The sequence below is a fragment of the Symphalangus syndactylus genome, chromosome 5 (assembly GCF_028878055.3).
Source record: "Symphalangus syndactylus isolate Jambi chromosome 5, NHGRI_mSymSyn1-v2.1_pri, whole genome shotgun sequence".
Classification (NCBI taxonomy): Eukaryota; Metazoa; Chordata; class Mammalia; order Primates; family Hylobatidae; genus Symphalangus; species Symphalangus syndactylus.
This window is the reverse complement of record NC_072427.2, coordinates 4,875,530-4,900,727: the sequence shown is the minus strand read 5'-3', so window position 1 is coordinate 4,900,727 and position 25,198 is coordinate 4,875,530. Positions and strand designations below refer to the sequence as shown.

The window sequence follows — 25,198 nt, the reverse complement described above, 5'->3', positions numbered from 1 at the left end:
GGTTGTTCATCCAATCCTGAGTTGAACCTTCGTTTGAGTGCTAGGCATGTGCAGGCTGGCAGATTCTCCAGGCCGGTGCAGGGAATGGAGAAGGAGTAGGCGAGGGAACTGTACTATGAAAAGGCAGCGCCACGCACAGGACAGCGGCAAGGAGGGGCTGCCCAGAGGAAGTGAGACTGAGCTGCAGCAGGGGACAAGCAAACGCTCTGCATGGGACCTCAGGAGCTCTGTGAGCAGAGGACACGCTGAGTTGAAGGCTCAGTGGACAGAGAGGCAGACTAAGTCGGGGGGCTGCATACGATGGGATGAAGGGCAGAGGGGAAGTGTGGTAGGTGAACAGGCTAGAGGCAGGCAGGGGCCAGAGAAAATTAAGTGTGCTTTCAAAGCCAGGAGAATGTATGGATTTTTTAGCCTGAGAACAATGGGGAGGCAATGAAGGGTTTTGTTTTGCTTTGTTTAAGCAGGGGACTAACATGACCCAATGTGTTCTTTCACAGTATATGAAATGAATTGGCAAGATTAGAAGACAGCCCCGTCAGGAAGCTGGCTGAGTCCATTAGGAACAAGATGATGGTGGCTTAAACCAGAGACAAGCAGCCGAAATGCAAGGAATTTGATGGATTTGAGATATCAAGTCTTTCATTCATTAACTGCGATGGTTCGTTTTTTGTTTTGTTTTGTTTTTTTTGAGACAGTCTTGCTCTGTCGCCCAGGCTGGAATGCAGTGGTGTGATCTCGGCTCACTGCAACCTCTGCCTCTCAGGTTCAAGTGATTCTCATGCCTCAGCCTCCAAAGTAGCTGGAACTACAGGTGCTTGCCACCATGCTCGGCTAATTTTTGTATTTTTTTTTTAGTAGAAAAGGGGTTTCATCATGTCGGCCAGGCTGGTCTTGAACTCCTGGCCTCAAGTGACCCACCTGCCTCGGCCTCCCAAAGTGCTGGGATTATAGGCATGAGGCACCACACCCATTTTTTTTTAAGTTCCTGGGTACATGTGCAGGATGTGTAGTTTGTTACGTAGGTATATGTGTGCCATGGTAGTCTGCTCCACCTACCAACCCATCACCTAGGTATTGAAGCCCAGAATGCATTAGCTATGTATCCTGATGCTCTCCCTCCCTCCGCTTCCCTCTGACAGGCCCCAGTGTGTGTTGTTCCCCTCCCTGTGTCCATCTGTTCTCATTGTTTGGTTCCCACTTATAAGTGAGAACATACGGAGTTTGGTTTTCTGTTCCTGTGTTAGTTTGCTGAGGATAATGGCTTGTGATGGCTACTTTTAAGTGTCAACTCGACTGAGCTAAAAGATGCCAGACAGCTGGCCACCCTTACAACATTTATTTCTGGGAATGCCTGTGAGGGTGTTTCTCAAAGAGATGAGCATCTGAATCAGTGGAATGGGTAAACAACTTCCACCCTCACCAATGTGGTGGGCCTCATCCAATCTGTTGAGGGCAGGAATAGAACTCAAAGGCAGAGGAAGGGCAAATTCTCTTTGAGTTGGGACATTTATTTTCTCCTGTTCTCAGACATTGGAGCTCCTGGCTCTCAGGCCCACCAACTCCAGGACTTACACCAGCTCCCTCTTCTGCTCACCCCACTGAGGCTTTTGGCCTCAGACTGGGAGTTATACCATCAGCTTTCCTAGTTCCCCAGCCTTTTTTTTTTTGAGTCAGAGTTTTGCTCTTGTTGCCCAGGCTGGAGTGCAATGGCACAGTCACTGCAACCTCCACATCCCGGGTTCAAGCGATTCTCCTGTCTCAGCCTCCTGAGTAGCTGGGATTACAGGCATGTGGCACCACGCCTGGCTAATTTTGTATTTGTAGTAGAGACAAGGTTTCTCCATGTTGGTCAGTCTGGTCTCGAACTCCCAACCTCAGATGATCCACCCACCTCAGCCTCCCAAAGTGCTGGGATTACAGGTGTGAGCTACCATGCCTGGCCTTTCTCCAGCTTTTAACTGGCATATCATGGGACTTCTTGGCCTCCAAAATCAAGTGAGCCAATTCCTGTAATAAATCTCCTCATATATCTAAATATCCTACTGTCTCTATGTCTTTGGAGAACACTGACTAATACAAACAATATAATAACTGCCCACATGCTAAGCACCGTGCAGGATGCAGGGGATTCAGGAAAGAATGAAATTACCAGGAAGTAATAATATGTTTAGGGAGAGTGATCAATAGGGCTTATAGATTTCCTGTTATCAGCCAGGCATGGTGGCTCATGCCTGTAATCCCAGAACTTTGGGAGGCCAAGGCAGGTGGATCACCTGAGGTCAGGAGTTTGAGACTAGCCTGGCCAACATGGTGAAACCCTGCCTCTACTTAAAATACACACACACACACACACACACACACACACACACACACACACAAATTAGCCAGGCATGGTGGTGCACACCTGTAATGCCAGCTTCTCAGGAGGCTGAGGTAGAAGCTGGGAGGTGGAGATTGCAGTAAGCAAGATTGCACCATTGCACTCCAGCCTGGGTGACAACAGCAAAACTCCGTCTCAAAAAAAAAAAAAAAGATTTCCTGTTATCATCCTGTGATTGATTTCTACTTTAATTCCATGGGGTTGGAAAAAACACTTTGTGTAATTTCAATTCTTTTAAACTTGTCGAGGTTTGTTTGATGGCCCAGGATATGATCCACTATGGTTTAAATGTTCTGTCGGCACTTGAACAGAATATGTGTTCTGCTGTTGTGGGGTGCTCTACGCCTGTCAGTTAGGGTCCACTGGTTGACTGTATCTGTGGGCACTTGAACAGAATATGTGGTCTGCTGTTGTGGGGCGCTCTACGCATGTCAGTTAGGTTCCACTGGTTGATTGTATAGCAGAGCTCTTCTATATCATTGCTGATTTTCTGCCTAGTTGTTCTGTTCTTTTTTGAGAGAGGGGTGTTGCAGTTTCCAAATATAATTGTGAATTTGTCTATTTCTCCTTTCAATTTATCAGTTTTTGCCTTACATATTTGCAGCTCTGTATTTTGATGCCCACACATTTAGGATTGCTATGTCTTTGTGGATTGACCCTTTTATCATTATATAACCTCTGTCTTTGGTAATTTTCTTTGAAGTCTATTTTATCTGATATTAATATAGCCATCCTTGCTTTCTTTTGATTAATATTTGTATAATATTTTGCCATCCTTTTACTTTCGACCTGACTTTAGTGTTATTAGTTGGAGTATATTTCTTGTAGGAAGCATATCGTTGGGTTATTTTATTTTTTTGAGATGGAGTATCACTGTCGCCCAGGCTGGAGTGCAGTGGCATGATCTCGGCTCACTGCAACCTCTGCCTCCCAAGTTCAAGCGATTCTCTTGCCTCAGCATCCTGATAGCTGGGATTACAGGTGTGTGCCACCACACCCAGCTAATTTATGTATTTTTAGTAGAGATGGGGTTTCACCACGTTGGTCAGGCTGGTCTTGAACTCCTGACCTCATGATCTGCCTGCCTCAGCCTCCCAAAGTGCTGGGATTACAGGCATGAGCCACCTCGCCCAGCCTGGGTCATACTTTTTAATCCACTATGTCAATCTCTTTTAATTGGTTTATTTAGACCATTTACACTTAATGTAATATGTTAGGGCTTTACACTGCCTTTTTGTTTCCTTTTTGTTCTCTCTTGTTATTCATTTCTGTTTTCTTTTTCCTGTCTTCCTATGGATTACTTTAACATTTTTTTGGAATTCAATTCCAATTTATCTATAGGTTCTCTTAGTGTATCCCTGTCTATAGCTTTTTTTAGTAGTTTCTCTAGGTATTATATAACTTATCAGTCTAGATATTGTCACTTTACCAGCTCAGGTGAAGTACAGAAACTTTTATTCCCTGTACCTTACCCCATTTATAGTATAATTTTCTTAAACATTTCTTCTACATACATTTAGAACATCAGAAACATGTGATTTTTACTTCAATGATTGAACGTAATTTAGAAAATGCAAAAGGAGAAGGAAAATACATTGTATTTACCTGTTTTTATTTTCACAATCTTTTCCTTCCTAAAGTTCCCTGACTCCTCTTTTCATCATTTCCTTTCTGTTTAGAAAACTTCCTACAGCCATTCTTTTGGTGGGTCCAATGTCTTGATTTCCCCTCAATTCCTGAAGGGTATTTTCTTTAGACATAGAATTCTGGGTTGAAAATTCCTTTTTCTTTTTTCAGCACTTTAAAAGTATTGTGCCACTTCCTTCTGGCCTCCAGGATATTTGATTTTTGTTTTTTAATGAGAAATTGCTATCATTCAAATTGTTTTTCTCTTTAAAGGTAATGCATCACTTCTCATTGCTTTCAAGCTTTTTCTTTGTCTTTAGTTTTCAGTTTACTATGATGTATCTTGGTGTAGGTTTCTTTGAGTTTATCCTGAACAGTTTCTTGAATCTGTAGATGTCTTTTGCCAAATTCGGCAAGTTGTCGGCTATTATTTCTTTGGGTACTTTCTCACTCCCACCTTCAGTCTCCTCTCCTTCCAAAATTATGATGATATGAATGTTAGATATCTTGTTATATCCCACTGTTCTCAGGCTCTGTTCTTTTCTCTTTCAGTCTGTTTTCTCTATGTTTTTCAGATTGGGTAATTTCTGTTCTTTAAGTCTGTCTTCACCATTCTGCTTATGAATCTATTCACTGAATATTATATTTCTCAGTTCAAAATTTCCATTTGGTTCTTCTTTATACCTTCTATTTCTTTCCTGAGATTTTCTATTTCTTCACTGACTTTGTAATTTTTGTTTCAAGTGTTAGTAATTGCTCATTAGTTAGTAATTGCATTTTTATGGTGGTTGCTTTAAAATCTCTGGCAGATAATTGTAACATCTTTGTTATCTCAGTGTTACCGTGGATAGATTGTCTTTTTAAATTCAAGTTGAGATTTTTCTTGTTCTTAGCATGATGAGTGATTTTCAATTTCTTAAACCTGGACATTTTGGGTTTTATAATATGCCTCTGGATCTTAAATGTTGTTTTAGCTGACTGCCACTGACACTCTTCCAGCAGGGGGAGGACAGTACTGGCCAGTTACTGTCAGGTGGGAAAAGCAGTCCAAGCTCCTTTGGGAAAGGAAGTAAGGGGAGAGGAGCTCCTCGTTACTTCTGGGTTGCACGGGTGTTCTAGCTCCCCCTCCATGGCCTTTACTGCACATAGAATGCATGGCCTCATGACCAATGGGCAGTAAAAAAGTCTTATCTTTCCACTGGACGTCTTCTGACACTACTCAAGCAAGAGTGGAAGAGGCACCTCATTACTTCCAGGGGAGGGTGAAAGTCCAGGCTCCCCACATAGTCTTCACCGACACTGCTGGATTGGGGGAGGGGATGGGCTCTTGTTAATGCAGGAGTAGAAGTCCCAGCTTCCTAATAAGCCTTCTCTTACCCATTCCAACAGGTATTGAGGTACTTATTTAGAGCCTGGTGAGAGTTAAAATATAAGCTCCTCAATTAGCCTTTGCTGGCATATAAAGGGCCACAGTTTTTTCTGTGATGTCTGGCTGAAATATAGTAGATACCGTCTAAAACTTTTCTATCTTTCTAGGCTGCCCCTTTCCAAGTCCTTTGGCTACAGCAAGCAGACTTCTGTTGGTCTGTTTTATCGATGCCTGTTGGCATTTGTTGGTTGCCAAGTCTGGAATACATGTGGCAAAAAAAACAAAACAAAAACACCTAAGGAACTCACTACCGTGTTGTTTCTTAGGTCCTGATGTCCATAGCCGTTGTGACTTTTTTCTCACCACCTTTCAGAGTCTCGTGTTTGTTTTATATGTAATATCCAAGGTTTTTACCTGTTCTTAGAGGGAAGGAAAGGGAAAGCACCTACTTCATCTTTCCCAAAGCAGGTCTTTTTTGCTCACTGTTTAACTGGGTTGTCTGTTTTCCTATTGAGGTTTGAATATTTGTTAAGCATTCTGGATTCAAGTCCTTTATTTGATGTATGCCTCACAAACATTTTCTCCCAGTCTGTGACCTGTCTTTCCTGTCTCTGATCAGTATCTTTTGAAGAGCAGAAGTTTTAAATTTTGAGGAATCCAATTTACTAACTTTTTTCTTTTATGGATTGCCCTTTGGTGTCATATCTGAGAAATCATCACCTATCACCTAATCACAAAGATTTTCCCCAATTTTTATTCTAGAAGTTTTGTGTTTTTAGGTTTTACATTTAGGCCTGTGATTCATCTTAATTTTTTCATATGGTATGAGGTATGAATCCTCATATGTTTTGCATATGGATACACAATCATTCCAGCATCATTTGTTGAACATATTACCTTTCCTCCATTTCATTGCCTTTGAATCTTAATTAAAAATCAGTTGTCCATATATTTGTGTCTATTTCTAGACTGTTTCGCTGATTTATCTATCTAGACCAGCATGATTACTATAGTTTCTAATAATTCTTGAAATCAAGCATAGTGAGCCTTCCAAATTTGTTTTTATTTTTCAAAGTTCTTTTGGCTATTCTAGGTTCTTGTGATTTCTATACGAATTTTAGAATCAGCATGTCAACTCTTACAGGGAAAGAAAAGTCTGCTTGGGTACTGACTGGGATTGTACTGACTTATAGATCAATTTGGGGATAATTGATATTTTAATAATATTTAGTCTTCCAACCCACAAACAAGGTATACTTCATTTATTTAGGCCTTCTTTAAATTTATCTCAGCAATGTTTTAAAGTTTTCACTGTATAGGTTGTGTATGTATGTATTACTTAGCTTGGGCTGCCAGAACAAAAACCATAGGCATGTGGCTTAAATAAGAATCATTTATTCTTCACAGTTCTGCAGGCTGGGAAATCCAAGATCAATGTGCTAGCTGATTCAGTTCCTTGGTGAGGGCTTTCTTCCTAGTTTGCCAATGGCTGACGTCTTACTGTGTCCTCACACAGCAGAGAGAATAAGAAAGCCTCTGGCATCTCCTTAAAAGGGCACTAATCATATCATGAGGGCTCCATCTTCATGATCTCATCTACACCTAATTACTTCCCAAAGCCGCATTTCCAAACACCAGCACATTGGGGGTTAGGACTTCAACATATGAATTTTGGGAGTCACAACTCAGTCCAAGCAACGTATTTGTCAGTCTTATCCCAAAGTACTATCATATGTTTTGAGATGCTATTATAAATTGTTTCTTATTTGCAATTTCCAAGGGTTTATTATGAAATGCATATACAATTCATTTTTGTATGTTGATATTCCATACTACGATTTTTCTAAATTCACCTTACTTCTAATAGCTTTCTGTAGATTCCATCTAATCTCTACATAGATGATCATGTCATTTACAAGAGTTTTAATTCTTTCCAATCTAGGTGTTTTTTATTTCTCTTTCTTAACTTACTGCATCAGAAAGAACCTGCAGTACAATGATCAGAGAGGTAATGAGAGAATCCTTACCTAATTCCTGATTTGAAGAGTAAAACATTCAGACTTTCACTATTAAGTATGAGGTTAGCTGTAGGTTTTTCATAGAGGCCTTTTATCAGGTTAAGAAAGTTCCCTTCCATTCCTAGTTTTGAGAGTTTTTATGAGATATGGATGTAGAATTTTGCCAAATACTTTTTCCTGCATCTACTGAGAAGATAATATGCTTTTTGTCTTTTTTCTTTTTTTTAGTTTGTGAATGTGGGGAATTACAATGATTCATTTTCTAATGTTAAACTACCTTTTCATTCCTGGGATTCAGTCCATTTGATTAAGATGTCCTTCTTAAAAAATTACTAGATTTGACTTACTAAAATGTTGTTTAAATTTTCTGATTTTATGTTCATGAGAGATGTTCAGTAGTTTTAATTTCTTTGTCTTATTTTTCTATCAGAGAAATATTAGCTTCATTAGCTTCATGAGGTGGCGAAGATTTCCTCCTCTTCAATTTTCTGGAAGAGTATCTCTAGATTGGTATTATTCTTTCTTTAATGTTTGGTAGAATTCACCAGTAAAACCATCTTGGCCTGGAGTTTTCTGTGTAGGAAGGTTTTTAACTATCAATTCAATTTCTGTAGTGGACACAGGGCTATGCGATGATCTACTTCTTCTTGAGTGAAGTTTAATAGTTTTATCTTTCAAAGATTTATCCATTTCATCTAAGCTGTCAAATGTATTAGCATAAAGTTATTCATAAATCTGCCTTTTTAATAGCTACAGAATCTGTAGTGATGACATCTGCCTCATTCCTGACATTTTTATTTGTCTTCTCTTTTTTCCCTCATCAGTCTGACTAAAGGTTTATCAATTTTATTGATTTTCTCAGAGAACCAGCTTTTGTTTTATTTATATCCTTTGTTTTCTATTTCAGTGATTCCTGCTCTGCTCTTTCTTATTTTCTTTCTTTTGCTTCCATTACATTGGGTGTAATTTGTTCTTCTTTTTCTATCTTAAGTAAAAGCTAAGTCATTGATTTTTCTTTTCTAATGCAGGTATTCAGTGCTATAAACATCCCTCTAAATACCACTTAAATGGCATCCTACAAATTTTGATGTGTTTTTATTTCATTTGTTATATAAAATTATCTAATTTTCCTTTGGATTTTGTGTTATCTATTTTTAATTCTATTGTGGTCAGTTAGGATTCGGGTTAAACATTAGAGTTAATTAAACATTTTGTTTTAATTGCATCCCTTTCAACTTATTGAGACTTGTTTTATGGTCCAGAATATGGTCTATTTTAGTAAATATTCTATGTGCAATTTCAAAGAACAAATACTCTTATCCTTTTGTAGTTCATAAGCGTGATGACTGGGTGTACACACATGTGTAAGATGTGCCTCCCTCACACCTCTCGGTACAACACCGGCATATTACCCATCTAACACGAAGCACATTGGATACAACACTGGCACATTACCCATCCAACATGAAACCAAAGAATGTATATTCTGCTGTTGTTATATAAACATCAATTAGGTCAAATTGTTTGATAGTGAAACTCTGCATGGCAATTTTAACTTGAATTAACACAAAAACTTGAAAAAGTAAATTTTAAGTTCTAGGCAATATTGAAAAACAAAACATCCAGAATTCCACCAAATCCCTTAAAATACTCCACTTAATGGAATTTAGGTTAATAAAATCACTGAAGGGATACATTTCATGTCAAGAGATGATTAATCTATTGACCTAATTTAGAGAATGACAGCAGGTTAGAGCTGAATGAATCTCAGAGACTAGACCAAACATCTATGTTTCAGTAACTCTGAAAGAATACAAGATGTGTTCAGGGCATCACACTGAATTTGTGACCACCCTACTTCACTCTGTGTTGTTGTTTACCTGCTCCACTGTGCAAAAGATGTGAGCATCATCCTGCTGGAAGCGCCTCACTCTGGTCAAGCCGCTGAGAGTCCCCGACAGTTCATTTCTATGCAGAACTCCAAAATCAGCAAATCTAATAGGCATTTCCCTCCAAGATCGTGGACGATGGGCAAACATTAGACTAGAAAAGATGCGGTAACACACAGCTTTTACACAGCACAGGAAGATTAAATAATTATTTAAAGAAATTACAATTAAGCCTCAAGATTCATAAACTCCTTATTCTAGTTCTTAGATTACCAGGTTAAAAAAAAAAATTCTTCCACAAATTAGTGAACCTTGTATTTACATCACTGCAGCATCCTGAGAAAGAGGCTTGTCTATTACCTCTTCCCAGAAATGCTGTTCCCTCCCCTTATCCACACAGTGAATCACCATTTACTGTTTATGATTCATTTCAAAGGCTACTTCTTAAATGAAGCCCTCCTAGACATTTCCCTAGACAGGGCTAGGTAGTTTCTCCTCAGGTTCCTGGAACACCTCAAACATGCCATCATTATGGTCTTTTCATAACAGATTGTCTACATGCATGGCCCTGCCCGCTGTGCTCATGAGCTCCATGAGGGAATGGTTTGTGTCTTAATCACCTCTGCACTTCTAGCTCCAAGCACCAAAAGCAGTCAGCTATGTTCTCTGTTGAATGAAAGACTTCTCTCCTACAGAAAGCACTCCTAGCTTCCATATCCCATTGCCTCTAAGCCACCGTGGTCTTGCTTTCTTATTCTGAGGTGTAAAAAGACAAACTTAAATTCTCTACTTTCATTATAGCTAAAGTATGAGGCTATAATTTTAAAGGATGTCTTTGAGAAAATGAATTAAGAAATTGTTAACACAAGTGTTTTACAATGCAAAACACTAGAGTAGCTTCTACCTTCTGTTTAGAAAGAGAGGATACAGAATGTTTACATACCAGTATTCCTAAAATTAAAGTTATATATATTTTTTACATGACATCATCATAAAGTTAAATTTCTACTCATCTTCACTTAAAAGGGCAAAGAGCTTTCTTCAGTGTTCAGTTATTGGTTTTAATAATTATCTTCTACATAAATTTACTTGAAACTATGTATGTTGATAATACAAAAACTATGATTGTTGGGATTGTTTTTTGTGGACAATTATGCCTATTCAGTTTCAGTTGTAAAATATGTTTATCTTACAAGGTTGAATTTGCATACCAACTTTATGATAATTAGTCTTTCATAAAATCAAAGACAGCATTGATTGTAAAATGTATCTTTATTTTATGTGCTACAAAGAAAGAAAATAACCTATTAATTAAATTATGATATAATGCTAAGATGTCACCAACTGTAAGATGCATTTCAACTTCAGAAATGTTGAAATGTGGAAGAAAAATGGTATCTTGGAATCAGTGAAATCCAGAAACCCATTGATTATGACCTCATTGATCTTGTTAAATCCACCCAAACATATGAAAGAACTAAATATTCTGCAAATATGAACATCTGAAGTGCATTACTATAAGAAAGACAAATATTATAAAACTTATAAAATTGACACATAACATTATCCTTTAATCAGCACAAAAAAATGCAATGGTTACCAGCTAACATTCCATACCTGCCAAAGATCAAATATATTTTCAAAAGTAAATCCATTCTCCAGAATGAAACAACTTAGTAAAAATTAGTAATCACCACTCTTCAGATTAAAGGGACTCTTTCATTCCACAAAGCATTAAAAGCTAATTGTGATGAAGTGTGCTATGTGCTCTCGTGAAAAGTTCTGCTTCGCTTTTAATACTCACCAGTGCCCTGGACAATTCATGGGTTTGAGGGCAAAAGTGTCCTTTTCAATCTCAAAGGCAAACATGTTCTCGCTGTAGTGCTGCCAGTGGCCTGAGGCTTCCCAGAGTTTACTGTTGTACATATTGGGAGAGAGCACCTCCGTGAAGTCCCGTTTGTGATATTCCTCCTTCAAGACACATGCATTCAACGTTAAAATCTGCTGGGGCAGATCACAATTCCATGCAAAGTAACACTATGAGCAAATATTTTCAAATTGGGCTCATGGCCTATATTATATTAATTCATGATTAATGTACCCTCAGTTTTAGGTGTGGTGGTTTCTGGATCTTGAAAGAAAGATTTACATATGCTCAGTATAATTTCTATTGAGTATATTTATTTTATAGCATATAACAGTATATAGTACATAATGTTTTAGTTCTTTGGAAAGTAGTAATTGAAATACAATATATATAGAAACTCACTGTAACTACTGCAAATTCCTTCTAGATACACAGGTTTTTTCCTATTATTTAAGAGGCAGAAAAAATTCATAATTTAATAAGCCTGAATGCCATGTTGCATGTTATAATTTTGATTTGTTTAGTTTTAAACAGAAATAAGAATTTTAGTGTATAACGATTTAAGTAGTTGATATTATTAAGTCATGAGCTGGCCTCTCTCCCTCCCTCCCTATTAACAGCTTCCCTAATTGAATCACTGGAGACAGGAGAAGAGAGTTTTTTTCCAAGCAAAGTTTTAGCTTTATTTAAACTTTCTTTAAAAACAAAACAATTAGGTGATCTTTGTTGGGTAAATATTTTATGTGCACTTTCCAAAAATGCATATTCTGCTGTTGTTTTACAAATGTCAATTAGGTCAAATTGTTTTGACAGTATTTGATAGGGACCCTTTGCATGACAGTTTTAATTTGGATGAACACAAAAACCTGAATAAGTAGGAATTCTGAGAATCCTTAGATTCTCAACATTTGTAAATCACTTAATGGACATCTGGCACAAATCTAGAATGCCATATATACTTTGAGCAAATTTGAAAAACTGTTTTCACAGCTAAAAAAACATAAAACATAACATTTTAAGATTACTAACAATGGTTTTATATAACTGTAAGGAATGTTATCTGTTATTCTTCAGCAGGGCATCTTGGCAGTCCATGGTAGACAGCTTAGGTCTCGGCCATTCAGTAAGCTGCTTTACCTACCCTTTGTTTTTACTAAATTAGAAAACGTTAACAGGTAGGGTGTGGTGGCTCACGCCTGCAATCCCATTACTTTGTGAGGCCAAGGTAAGTGGATCACCTGAGGTCAGGAGTTTGAGACCAGCCTGGCCAACATGATAAAACCCCATCTCTACTAAAAATACAAAAATTAGCCGGGCATGGTGGCACACACCTGTAATCCCAGCTACTCAGGAGGCCGAAGCAGGAGAATCGCTTGAACCCAGGAGGTAGAGGTTGCAATGAGCCAAGGTCATGCCATTGCACTCCAGCCTGGGCAACAAAGCTAGACTCCATCTCAAAAAAAAGAAAGGAAATGTTTAACAAAATGATGTCATTAAGAATGGCAGTGATTACTGGCTATTTCAGATGGTTCCATATATTCAGATTAAACAACGTCCCAGAAATTAAGGGTGAGTGTGTGGGTGTTTGTGTGGCGGGGTGTGTGTGTTTGCTTTTACTAAAAAGCCTAGCTCAGGAGATACTGCTCAATGCATTTTTAATTCACTCTGAATGCAACCATGTTAGGAATGTATGTCTTGTTGAGATGTTTAGAAATGATTTTAAACTATCCCTGCAATGGACTGAATGTTTGTGCCTCCCCCCAAAATTGTGATATTGATACCTTAACCCCAAGGTGATGGTATTAGGAAGTAGGGTCTTTGACAAGTGAGGTCATAAGGGTAGAGCCCTCATCAATGGGATTAGGGTCCTTATAAAAGGATTCGCAGAGAGCTCTCTGGGCCTCTTCTGCCATCTGAGATTACAAGAAGTCAGCAGTCTGCAACCTGGAGGAGGGCCCTCACCAGAACCCAACCATGCTGGGACCCTAATCTTAGACTTCCTGCCTCTAGAACTGTGAGAAATACCCTTATGTTGTTTATAAGCTACCCAGTCTATGGTACTTTGTTATAGCAGCACAAACTAATGAATATAATCCCTATGAGATGAAGTGTCAACAACTACTATATTTTTAGGTAAATATATGGGAGATATCTATATATAAGATATCATGCTGCTGTATCTCTCCATATTGTAATATACATACTGTTTTGTCTCTCACACACACATATAAATAACAGAGAGATAAAGCAAACTGGCAAAATGTTACCAATTGATGAATCCAAATGAAGGAAATATGGATGTTCATTGCACTGCATTTTAGTTTTTCTCTAGATTTGAACTTTTTAAGAGAAAAAGTTGGGGAGTAAAATATGTCTCATGCCATGCCATTAATTTCTTTCTCTCATGCTGGGAAAGAGTAAACTCTCAGTGACTGAGCAATTCACAGCTCAGTTCAGTCTCCTGAAGAAATCCAGGTAACTTATCTGGAACATTAAAAATCATATTTCATCCCTGAAATAATAGTTTAGGTTACAGAAGGAGCTGAATCTCTACCCATACCTAGTGATCTGGCCACTCAAAAACATCTAAATAGCTTCTAAGAATCAGTGTCATAAAATTGTTTTCAAGTAATTTCTCATTGTAAAAAATAAGGCAATTTCACATAAACAGCTCCTTTCCAAAACCCCATTAAAATAAGAGTAAAGAAAGTTTTTACAAGAGTATAAATCTACCAGGACAAAGAAAATAGGAGAGAAGATGAATGCTATAATAATTTAGAATCTGCAAAGTAGGTGAACAAGTGTTAATTGCCTCAGAAGACCTAGCAAAGCCAAAACTAAATTGGCAGTGGGAGAAACCAAGAAGCAAGCTACTTTAACTGGGTATAGATTTCTAGGCTTCGCATTACTAAGGCATTGTTCTTGTCTTCTGTTTTTCGGTGTTTCCACTGAAAATTTCAATGCCATTCTGACACCCAGTCTTATGTGTGTGGCTTTTTTCTCTCTGGAAACATTTAGGTTCTTTTCTTTATCCTTGGAGCTTTGGAATCTTTCGATAACATGTTTTGGTGCCCAAAGTATGTTTTCACCAAAAACTGAGACATGCTTGGGAGGTGAGATTGTCCCTTTCCCATTATGGGCTCCCTTTGCTACAGAACTGATAGGCAGAAAAGGACTTACTACCCTTGATCCCAGTCACTCGGGGAAAGACTTACTACCCTTGATCCCAATTACTTGGGGAAAGACTTACTACCCTTGATCCCAGTTACTCAGGGAAAGACTTACTACCCTTGATCCCAGTTACTCGGGGAAAGACTTACTACCCTTGATCCCAGTTACTCAGGTAAAGACTTACTACCCTTGATCCCAGTTACTCGGGTAAAGACTTACTACCCTTGATCCCGGTTACTCGGGGAAAGACTTACTACCCTTGATCCCAGTTACTCAGGTAAAGACTTACTACCCTTGATCCCAGTTACTCGGGTAAAGACTTACTACCCTTGATCCCGGTTACTCGGGGAAAGACTTACTACCCTTGATCCCAGTCACTCGGGGAAAGACTTACTACCCTTGATCGCAATTACTGGGAGAAGTTGTATTGCTTACTATGGAGTAAGGAGGGCTATGTCTGGAATTCAGTGGGGAGCCTTCGATATCCACACATCTAGCAACAACTATCAGTGGAAACTCTGAAACCCCACAAAGAGCATCACTAAAAACTTGGATCCTAAGGACAGACTGGGGCCATCCACTATCATTGGTTTAATTGTATTCTCCAAATAAGATATTTTGAAGTCCTGACTCCCAGTACTTCAGAATGTGTCCTTATTTGGAAGTAGGGTCTTTATAGAGGTAATCAAATTAAAATGAGATCATTAGGGTAGATCCTAATACAACATGGCTGGTCTCTTTATAAAAAGGAGAAATCTGGACACAGAGACAGATGCATACAAGGGGAAGACAATGTGAAGACACACAGGGAGAACATCACATGAAGACAGAGGATGGGAATGATGCTTCAACAAGCCAAGGAACACTAAAGATGACTGGCAACCACCAATAGCTAGGAGAAGGCAAGGAAGGGTTCCCCCATGGGTTTTAGAGGGAACATAGCCTCATCAACACCTTGATTTCACACTTCCGGCCTCCAAAACTGGGAGATAATAAATTTCTGTGGTTTTAAGTCACCTAGTTTATGGTATTTTGTTATAATACCCTAGGAAACTAATGCACCCACCAAATAAAACAATGCCCATCTGGGTTGCCGCCAGGATACGGCGAACGTGGAATGAGTGGTGGGAAAAGAAGGCTCTGATGTATCAGCTTGGCTCTAGCGTCCATCTACAGAGGCTGAAACAGTTACATTCAGTTATGTCTTTTCCTTGCATTCTTACATGAAGGGCACTCATGGTGGCCAATGTCACAATTCAGATTTAGGTGAAATTGAAATGACATCACCACATGATGGTACATAGGCTGACTGGAGTTTGTGGGAGGAAACCAACGTCCTCAGTGTCCTCCAAGCAAAAGGCAAGAATGTGCTGAGAGGCACAGGGACTGAGCCGGGCTAGTTGTTCTCCATTTGCCACTGCCTGTCTCGCCTCATCTTGGCCCATTTTCCTTCCTTCTCTGCCCGCACTGTGTCCCCCAAAGCTGACTTCTGTGGGCTCCACAGAAGGCTTACTTGCTGTGATTATTATTTTTTTATTTTATAAAATATATACTTTTATTTTAAACACAATAGTATAATACAACATGCTTAAATTATGTTTCATGTGGAAAAAAAATAAGGTGTATAAAGAAAACCTGAACATTTTTCTCTCATTCCACCCTTTACTGCCCTGAGATAATGCTAATGGGCTGGTGTTACTATATTTCAACCCTCTTCTCCATGACTGTGCAAACACAAAACACACATACAGGATTTTGTTGTTTTTTGCTTTTATCTATATAAAAAAAGGATGCACTATACATTTACTCTGTAACTTCCAGTTTTCAGCGGTAAGGTATGCTGAACCCCCCTTCAAGTTAGTATGCATAGATATATTTTTGTAGTAACTGCATAGTGCTTTATTGTGTGGACATATCACAAAGTATTTAATCCTTCTACTATTGAGAAACATTAGACTTTTCATTTTTGAATACCACAAACTATTCTGCAGTAAAGTTTCTTTTCTATGTGATTTTAATTGTATATTTTAGATTCCTTTCTGAGAATATTGCTAGGAGTGTGCATTTTTTCACATTAATATTTATTACCAGATTACTTTAGTAGCAATTTAAACTCTCTCTAAGTATACGATAACTGTTTCCTCACATTTCCTTCAGCAATGAAAATTATTTAATGGGTATCAATCTTTTTTTTTTTTTTATTTTGAAACGGAGTCTCGCTCTGTCACACAGGCTGGAGTGAAGCGGTGCGATCTCGGCTCACTGCAAGCTCCATCTCCTGGGTTCACGCCATTCTCCTGCCTCAGCCTCCCGAGTAACTGGGACTACAGGTGCCGCCACCACGCCCGGCTAATTGTTTGCATTTTTAGTAGAGACGGGGTTTCACCATGTTAGCCAGGATGGTCTTGATCTCCTGACCGCCTCAGCCTCCCAGAGTGCTGAGATTACAGGCATGAGCCACTGCACCCGGCCAATGGCTACCAATCTTATAAGCAGAAATATTACCTCAGTATTTATAATTTTTTTTTTTTGAAACAGAGTGTTGCTCTCTTGCCCAGGCTGGAGTGCAGTGGCACAATCTTGGCTCACTGCAACCTCTACCTCGTGGGTTCAAGCAACTCTCCTGCCTCAGCCTCCGGAGTAGCTGAGATCACAAATGTGCACCACCATGCCTGGCTAATGTTTGTATTTTTAGTAGAGACAGAGTTTCACCATGTTGGCCAGGCTGGTCTCAAACTCCTGGCTTCAAGTGATCCACCCCCCTTCAGCCTCCCAAAGTGCTGGGATTACAAGCGTGAGCCACTATGCCCAGCCTTTTAAATTTTTTTCAATAAATTTTATTACATATATTTGAGATTCACATGATGTTATAGGACACAAATGAATAGTAAAAGAGTTACCTTTTGTGTGTGTGTGTGACAAGAGCAGTTACAATCTAATTACTTAACAAAACTCCCTGATAAAATATAATTTTGTTAACTTCAGTCCTCATGTTCTATATTAGATCTCTAACCTTGTTGATCTTAGATATCGGCTATTTTGTATCCTTTAATCTATATCTCCCCATTTCTTCTCCCCAACCCCTGACCATGGTAAGACCTGTTTAATTCCCTGTGTATGTACCTGAGCGCTCTCCTTTTTTTAGATTCATCAGCTCCCCTGGTTCTTAGGCCTCTGCACTCAGGCTAGAATTACATCTCCAACTTTCTTGACCCTCAGATGATGGGATTTCTTGGCCTCCATAATCACACAAGTCAATTCCTCATAATAAATCTCTTCTTTTCTAGATATCTTATTGGCTCTGTTTCTGTGGAGAATCCTGACATGCTAATATACTTTCGATATGGTTTCTGATTGGGTCTGACCAATGGGAAGTTCCAGAAGGATCCATAGGGTAGTGGAGGAGACAGGTCTGGATATTTCTTTCCCTGGTTCTTCCCTGCTGTGGGTTTATTCAGGCTCTGGCTGCATTCTACAGTTACAGCTTCTGTTGAGCGGCCTCTCCTCCACGGCTCCAAGCTCTCTGTGGGTTCTGGTATTACTACTCCATCTCCACACTTCTGCAGGCCTAGTGATGGAGGGGAAGGGATTCTTGCTATTGGTAATCCCTGGGTGCTCTATCATCCCTTGTTAGTTACCTTAGCCAGGCCCATACCTCCATAAATATTTCCTTCACTAGACTCTCTTCAGCTAAACCCTTGGAGTGCATCTTTCAGGACTCTCCCTGCAGAAGAGCTGAATGTTTTGAGGCCTGCCATGTACACAAAGACAAGCTTGGTTTAGAAATTCACTCCATCCAAGGTTGTATGAAGAGGAAGCAAAATTCCCCAAGTGGGTTATTAATATAATAACAAGAGAAGCCACTCCCCTCCCCACTCCATGGTTTCAAGACATGCATCAACAAGTCAGGCAGATTCCAGGAAATGCAAAAGGTGTGACAGAGATGAGCTTTACAAAAGCAACCCTCATGCATAGCTGGTGGGAATGCAAAACAGTAGTCATTTTGGAAAATAGTTGGGCATTTTCTTATAAACTTAAATTTACCATATCTATTCTCACACTGCTAATAAAGACATACCCAAGACTGGGTAATTTATGAAGGAAAGAGGTTTAACGGACTCACAGTTCAGCATGGCTGGCGGGGGGCCTTACAATTATGGTGGAAGGCAAAGGAGAAGCAAAGGCACATCTTAAATGGCAGCAGGCAAGAGACTTTGTGCAGGGGAACTCCCTTTTATAAAATCATCAGACCTCAAGAGACTTATTCACTACCACAAGAACAGTATGGGGGAACCACCCCCATGACTCCATTATCTCGACCTGGCCCCACCCCGACCTTTGGGGATTATTACGATTCAAGGTGAGAATTGGGTGGGGACACAGCCAAACCACATCACCATATGACCCTGAAATCACACTCCTAGGTATTTAGTAAAATGAAAACCTATGTTCATACAAAAAATCGTACACGAATGACAACAGCAGTTTTCATAACTGCCAAAAGCTGAAACGACCCAAATGCCCCTCAACGGCAGGATGGATCTGAAGCAGAGGTATGTTCACATGATGGAATACTGCCCAGGGACAAAAGCAGAGGCCCCTGGGGACACTCAACTCGGATGCGTCTCCAGGGTGTTATGCTGGGTGAAAGCAGTCAGTCTCTAAAGGTTTTATAAAATTATGATTCCATTCATATGCCAATATTTTAGGGATGGAGAAAAAATCAGCAGTTCCCTGAGATCAGGGGTGGGGAGGGTTTGGTTTTAAAAGGGTAGCATGAGGGAGTTTTGAGGGGTGATGGAACTGTTCTGTTTCTTGATTGTTGAGGTGATAACAGTTCTGCATGTTATCAAAACATTTTACTGCATGACAATTTAAAAAAAATAATTTAAAAAAAAGGTACGAAAAGTACAGAAAGAATCAGCTGACAGATGTTTTCCAGAATGCAAGGAAAACAAATTCAAGGAGAGTTAACAAAAAGATTTATTCACTGTCAGTTGTCCACACAGTCAGTAACCAATATTCCAACAAAAGTTCACTTGCCTTTATTTAAACCTAAGTGGAAGTCATTTTACCTGAGTCAAAAACTCAGAAATCCTGAAATTTCCCTCAGTGGGAACAGTGTGCACACCCAGCCCATCCTGGCCTCCTACATCCCTTCCACAGAAATGCAGCAGTTCCAGTTCTGAGGAAAAGGATGCTTCCTGGTGGAATGCGGCCATATATTCCACTGTGCTCAGCACCATGTAACCCCAGCACTCTGGCTACTACTGACTGGACTAGGACTCGGCACCAAGACAAAGGCTACTGATATTGGACCAGACCATGGCCCCTGAGGCAGCCCAGCTGTGACTGAGTCTGTCCCACAAGCACACCCTCTACTGGCTGGTGACTAACAGAACCAACTGGAACCTCAGGGAGGACCTTGGGGCACATGGAGGAGGGCAGAGAGGAAAAAAGACACAGGCAGATAGACTGAAAAATATTAAGACCCAACAGTATTCTTTTCTCCAGCAACGCCCTTTAAATATAGAAACAGAGGCAGAAAATAAAAGGGTAGGAAAAGATGTATCATGCAAACACGAATGTAAGAAAGCTAGCTTGCCTATGTCAACACCAAAGTAGACTTTAAAAAAGATAGTCTTATTACAAAAGGTCAAATAGCCTATGAATCCATTTATATGTGACACCTAGAAATAGTCAATTTCATAGCAACAGAAACTAGAATGGTGGTTACCAGAGGCTGGGGGAGGCAGGCATGGAAGTTAGTGTTTAGTGGGTACAGAGATTAAGTGTAGAATGATGACAAAGTCCTGGAGAGTTTTGGATTTGCGAGATGAAAGGAGTTCTGGAGATGGACTATGACGGCTGCATAATAACATGAACGTACTTAGTGAGAATGAATTGCACACTTAAAAATAGTTAAAATGGTAAAATTTTTATGTGTATTTTACCACAAAATGGCTTTATTGAGGTATAATTTACATGCCATAAAATTCACCAATTTTAAGTGTACAATTCAGTGACTTTTGACAAATGTATACAGTCATGCAACTTCTGCCACAGTCAAGACATGGAACATTTCTACCCTCCAGGAAGTTCCCTCCTGAGCCTTTGGAGTCAAGCCCCTCTCCCCACCCACTGGACTCCTGATCATCTTTCTGTCACTATAGTTTTGGCATTTCTGAAATGTCACATAATGGAATGGTGCCTTATGTATTCTCTGACTGTCTTATTTGGCTTAGTACAATGCTTTTGAGGTTCCTCCTTCATGTGTATATCAGCATCTCCCTGCTTTTAAATGCTGAGTTGGATTCCACAGCATGGACTTACCACATTGTGTTTATCCTTTCACAAGCTGAATTTGGGGTTGTTTCTGGTTCTGTGCTATTGTAAGTAACGCTTCTGTGAACATCTAAATACAAGTCTCTGTGTAGATGTGGGCATATGCTTTTATTTATCTTGGGATAATTAGAAGTGGGGGCTGGGCGTGGTGGCTCACATCTGTAATCCCAACACTTTGGGAGGCTGAGGCAGGCAAATCACCTGAGGTTGGGAGTTCGAGACCAGCCTGACCAACATGGAGAAAAGCCATCTCTACTAAAAATGCAAAAATATTAGCTGGATGTGGTGGTGCATGCCTATAATCCCAGCTACTTGGGAGGCTGGGGCAGGAGAATCACTTGAACCTGGGAGGCAGAGGTTGTGGTGAGCTGAGATCATGCCACTGCACTCCAGCCTGGGCAACAAGGGCAAAACTCCATCTTAGGAAAAAAAAAAAATAATAATAAATAAATAAATAAATAAAAGTCCGGGCACGGCGGTGGCTCATGCCTGTAATCCCAGCACTTTGGGAGGCTGAGGTGGATGGATCATGAGGTCAGGAGATTGAGACCATCCTGGCTAACACGGTCTCTGCTAAAAATACAAAAAAATTAGCCAGGCATGGTGGCAGGCGCCTGTAGTCCCAGCTACTTGGGAGGCTGAGGCAGGAGAATGGCATGAACCCGGGAGGCAGAGCTTGCAGTGAGCTGAGATTGCGTCACTGCACTCCAGCCTGGGCGACAGAGCAAGACTCTGTCTCAAAAAAAAAAAAAAAAAAGAAGCGGGATTGATGGCTCACATGTTATGTGCACGTTTATCTTTATAAGAAATGCCAAACTGCTACAAAGTAGTTCTACCATTTTACATTCCTACCAGCAGTAAGTGTTATACTTGCCCCACATTCTTGCCAATGCCTGATGTTTTTAGTCTATGACGGGAAGGGGACATTCTTCAATCAATAACCCTGGCACAAGACTCTACCTGAATACAGTCATGTAAGGGACCCAAACCAAGAACCACCCAGAGGAGCCTAAAATTTGGAACTATGAAAGACAGTAATGATGAAATGGCAGTTTTAAACCATTAAGTTCTGGGATGCTTTGCTATGTTGCAATAGCCATCCAGAACAGAATTTTGCACTGGATGTAGGTACTGCTGTAACTGAGAAATAAAAATAAAATCCTAAGCTCCCCAGCTGACTGAATAGACACCCTCTTGGCCAAAGGACCCCAGAGAAACCTTAAAAACTGAGTTACTGGCAGTGACAGGAGGTTGGACATGCCTAATTATACCTACTCTGTCACTAACAACCACTAGGCTTTCTTTCCTAAGAGTTAAACAGAAGCAAGCCCTTTTGAAAGACTTGTTCCACCACTGATTTACACAACTGAGCAGCATTCCTTCCTGTTAAAAGACCACTCACCATGTACTGGTTCTGGTTGGTTTACAAAGGCTGCACACAGGATGCCTCTGTGTCCTCCGTTTGACCTTTTGGTTATAGAGCCTAATTTAAATGCATTAAGTCTCCACCCCAAAGTGAACAAGGGATGCATGTAACATGCATGTTTGCTTACTATGTATATACATGTCCACCCTTTGTGAATATTCATAGCTCTTCTTATAACCTGTTAAATATTTATACTTGGCCAATCTCATCAGCATAAATTCCCATCTTACTTTTCCCTCCATTGAAATGCCTGCTTCTGGTTTCTGCCAGAAGCTACGAAGCTTCCCAGCCTGCAGGATTTCAGGCTGCAACCCCTCAGAAGAAATGAAGCTCTCCTTTACAATTTTATGAACCTCATGATTCTTCAGTTGACATAACAATAACCTAAAACATGTAGCTTTGGGGCCAGGTGGTGGGCAGAAGCTAGAAGGGATTCTTATCACGAGAAGCCAGAAACAGATGGTGGGTAACACTGTCACCAAAAGTAACATGGAAAACAGAAAGGGTACCCAAAGAACTCATGGACTTAGCTGGGGAGATGTCCAGGCAGAATGTAGAAAATGACAGCCGATTTTTGGCTCCCTATGGTAAAATACAAGAAAAGAGGTATAAACCAAAGGTATAAACTAATTAACTTTTTGAGCCAAGTTTAGAGGAAATATAAAGCCACCAGGACCTGCTGGGTTCAAAAATGAAACCTTCTTATCCTTAGACTGTCCCAAAAAAGACTCACGAGGCTTCAGGACATGGATCAAATTCAGATTATAATCATCAAAGCACAGCCTTATAGTAAAGACCTTAAGGGAGGGGCTGTAAGACCCTCTGAAAACCTCGGAATGATCCACTGTGAGTGCATCTAGTAAGGCTTCTGAAGGTCTTAGGAGCGCGCTTTGTAGACCCTTTCAGTTAAACATGAAGGCTTTGAAGACTCTGCAGTGTACTATTGTCTCACAGTAGCCTCCTAGGTAAAAAAGGATCTGTGTCAGAAAGATGTGGATGTGGCTTTTGTCTAACCGTGTTGATGATAAATTTATAGAAAAGGCCTCACAAAGTTTTTAAAGGAATTGTACTAGCTTAGATTGAAAGGCAGCACAAAATGAAATGAGGGTTTTGGATCCCCCCAGCCTTCTACAGGAAGGAATTGGGTTGAGAACAAAGCTACCCCAGGCCGGGCTCGGTGACTCATGCCTGTAATCCCAGCACTTTACCGGGTGCGGTGACTCGCGCCTGTAATCCCAGCACTTTGGGAGGCTGAGGCAGGCGGATCACAAAGTCAGGAGATCGAGACCATCTTGGCTAACACGGGGAAACCCTGTCTCTACGAAGAATACAAAAAGCCTGGTGTGGTGGCGGGTGCCTGTGGTCCCAGCTGCTCGGGAGGCTGAGGCAGGAGAATGGCGTGAACCTGGGAGGCAGGAGGTTGCAGTGAAGCAAGATCACACCACTGCACTCCAACCTGGGCGACAGAGTGAGACTCTGTCTCAAAAAAAAAAAAAAAAAAATAACAAATAAAAATAAATAACTTTTTTTTTTTTTTTTAAAGAAAGCTACCCTAAGGCACCTATGGGCCATTTCTTATGGAAGAGAAAGGATGACTCAGGGCAAAATCACAGACAGACAGGGCAAAACTGGATCTTAATCAAAGTGTATCTTTTGACCCTGGGGCAGTGATGACTGGTAGATACCAGAATTTTTACAGATGGTGACTACTATGTGCCTCCTACCCTACCCCACTCCTTTTTGAATAAGACTATCTATTGCATTATTTTCCTCAAGCACCATTTTATAATGTGAGGGAGATGGGAGGATGAGGTGGCTGACAGATACCTTGAGTTTTTAGTTCACAGGTCTTAAAATGTAGAGGAAATGTACTTGATAATCTGTTGCCAAGAAACTGCACCTGAGGAGCCTCATCTGCCTCTAGGCCTGGTTCAGACATCTGGGATTTTTGAGCCAATGTAGTAATTAGATGAGCCTGGGAGTTATTTGTTAAGAATAGAACACACCGGAAGAGTAGAATGGACTTCCCTACAGTCCTTTGGGGCTGAAAAGACACAGACCCACCAGCCTGTCAATTGGAAACCCAAGGGGGTCATGGCCCAGAAACAGGATCAAAAGTTGGATCTTATTAAAATGGAAGCCAGCCCTAACCCAGTGCAATCTCTGATTGAATTGAATGATCAGTCTTTAATAGTAGCAGAGGGTGAATGCTCCAGTGGGAGATAACATCATCTAGAGCCTCTACACTTAAAGTAAATATCATATTTGGCATCCAGTAAAATATTACTTGATATGGGAAGTGACACAACCATAATAACAAAAAACCAACAGAAAAAACAGCTGAATTCCCTAAAAGGTTTTTTTCATGGTAAGGCCAGTTCCTTCAGACAAAAGTATCTAGAAATTCAAAGTTCTCAGTGTCGTCTGTGTCTGTCAAATATTCTCATTCCAAGCCTCAGGGACCCATGCCTTCCCAAGCAGTGCCCTTACCTTAGAATAAGAGATCATTGGGTTTGTGCATTTAAATGCCTTTACAGTTTGGTGACCCTCACAATCAGGCCCTGCTCCTGTTCATCAGCCACATCTGTCTTGCATCTATAAAAAACAAGAGATCCCCTTAATGCCACCGTAAAGGCTTTCTGTTCATTCTCCATCTATTGTACTCCCAACTTGAGAGTACAAGGTGCCAGGGGCCATGTTGATTTTCCAGAAAAGACAGCACATCCAAATCAGCAGCTGTGATGGTCATCACCACCTGCCTAAATGTAAATCTCTGATAATCTTCAGTGATTCTTCAAGTCTCTTCCACTGCCCTCTGATCTCCTACCACTGCCTCACATTGGCCAGTCCCTACTGGAAGATGTGTACCCCAGGTGATAGAATATAGAGGTCGGCCTCCAGGGGCACAGCACGAGAAGAAAAGGAAGGAGAACAAGACTGGAGAAGCAAACAGAGAATAACCAGCACAGGCCACATGCCATGTATTCTCTTCTCAGAAAGTTACAGAAGAAAGTGATCCTCAAATGAGAATTAAAGATAAGCAATGAAGAGATAGACAGGGACCAGAAAAAAGGACTCAGCATAGGAAGAGACATGAGGGGAGTGGC

The 25,198-nt window shown here is 40.3% G+C and overlaps 1 protein-coding gene and 1 non-coding gene across 2 annotated transcripts in view; one reads left to right on the top strand and one right to left on the bottom strand.

The window, feature by feature from the left end:
• TARS3 (threonyl-tRNA synthetase 3) overlaps nucleotides 1–25,198 on the bottom strand; it is a 70,352-nt gene that overhangs the window by 20,750 nt on the left and 24,404 nt on the right. The window contains exons 11-12 of the mRNA XM_055277035.2: nucleotides 11,087–11,253; nucleotides 9,274–9,436 (exon numbers count right to left, since the gene is read on the bottom strand). Coding sequence (XP_055133010.2) covers nucleotides 9,274–9,436; nucleotides 11,087–11,253 — 330 coding nt within the window. The remainder of the gene's footprint in view (nucleotides 1–9,273; nucleotides 9,437–11,086; nucleotides 11,254–25,198) is intronic.
• On the top strand, nucleotides 8,712–8,815 carry LOC129483806 (small nucleolar RNA U13). The gene has a single exon (XR_008658298.1). It is a non-coding gene; the product is annotated as a small nucleolar RNA U13 (small nucleolar RNA).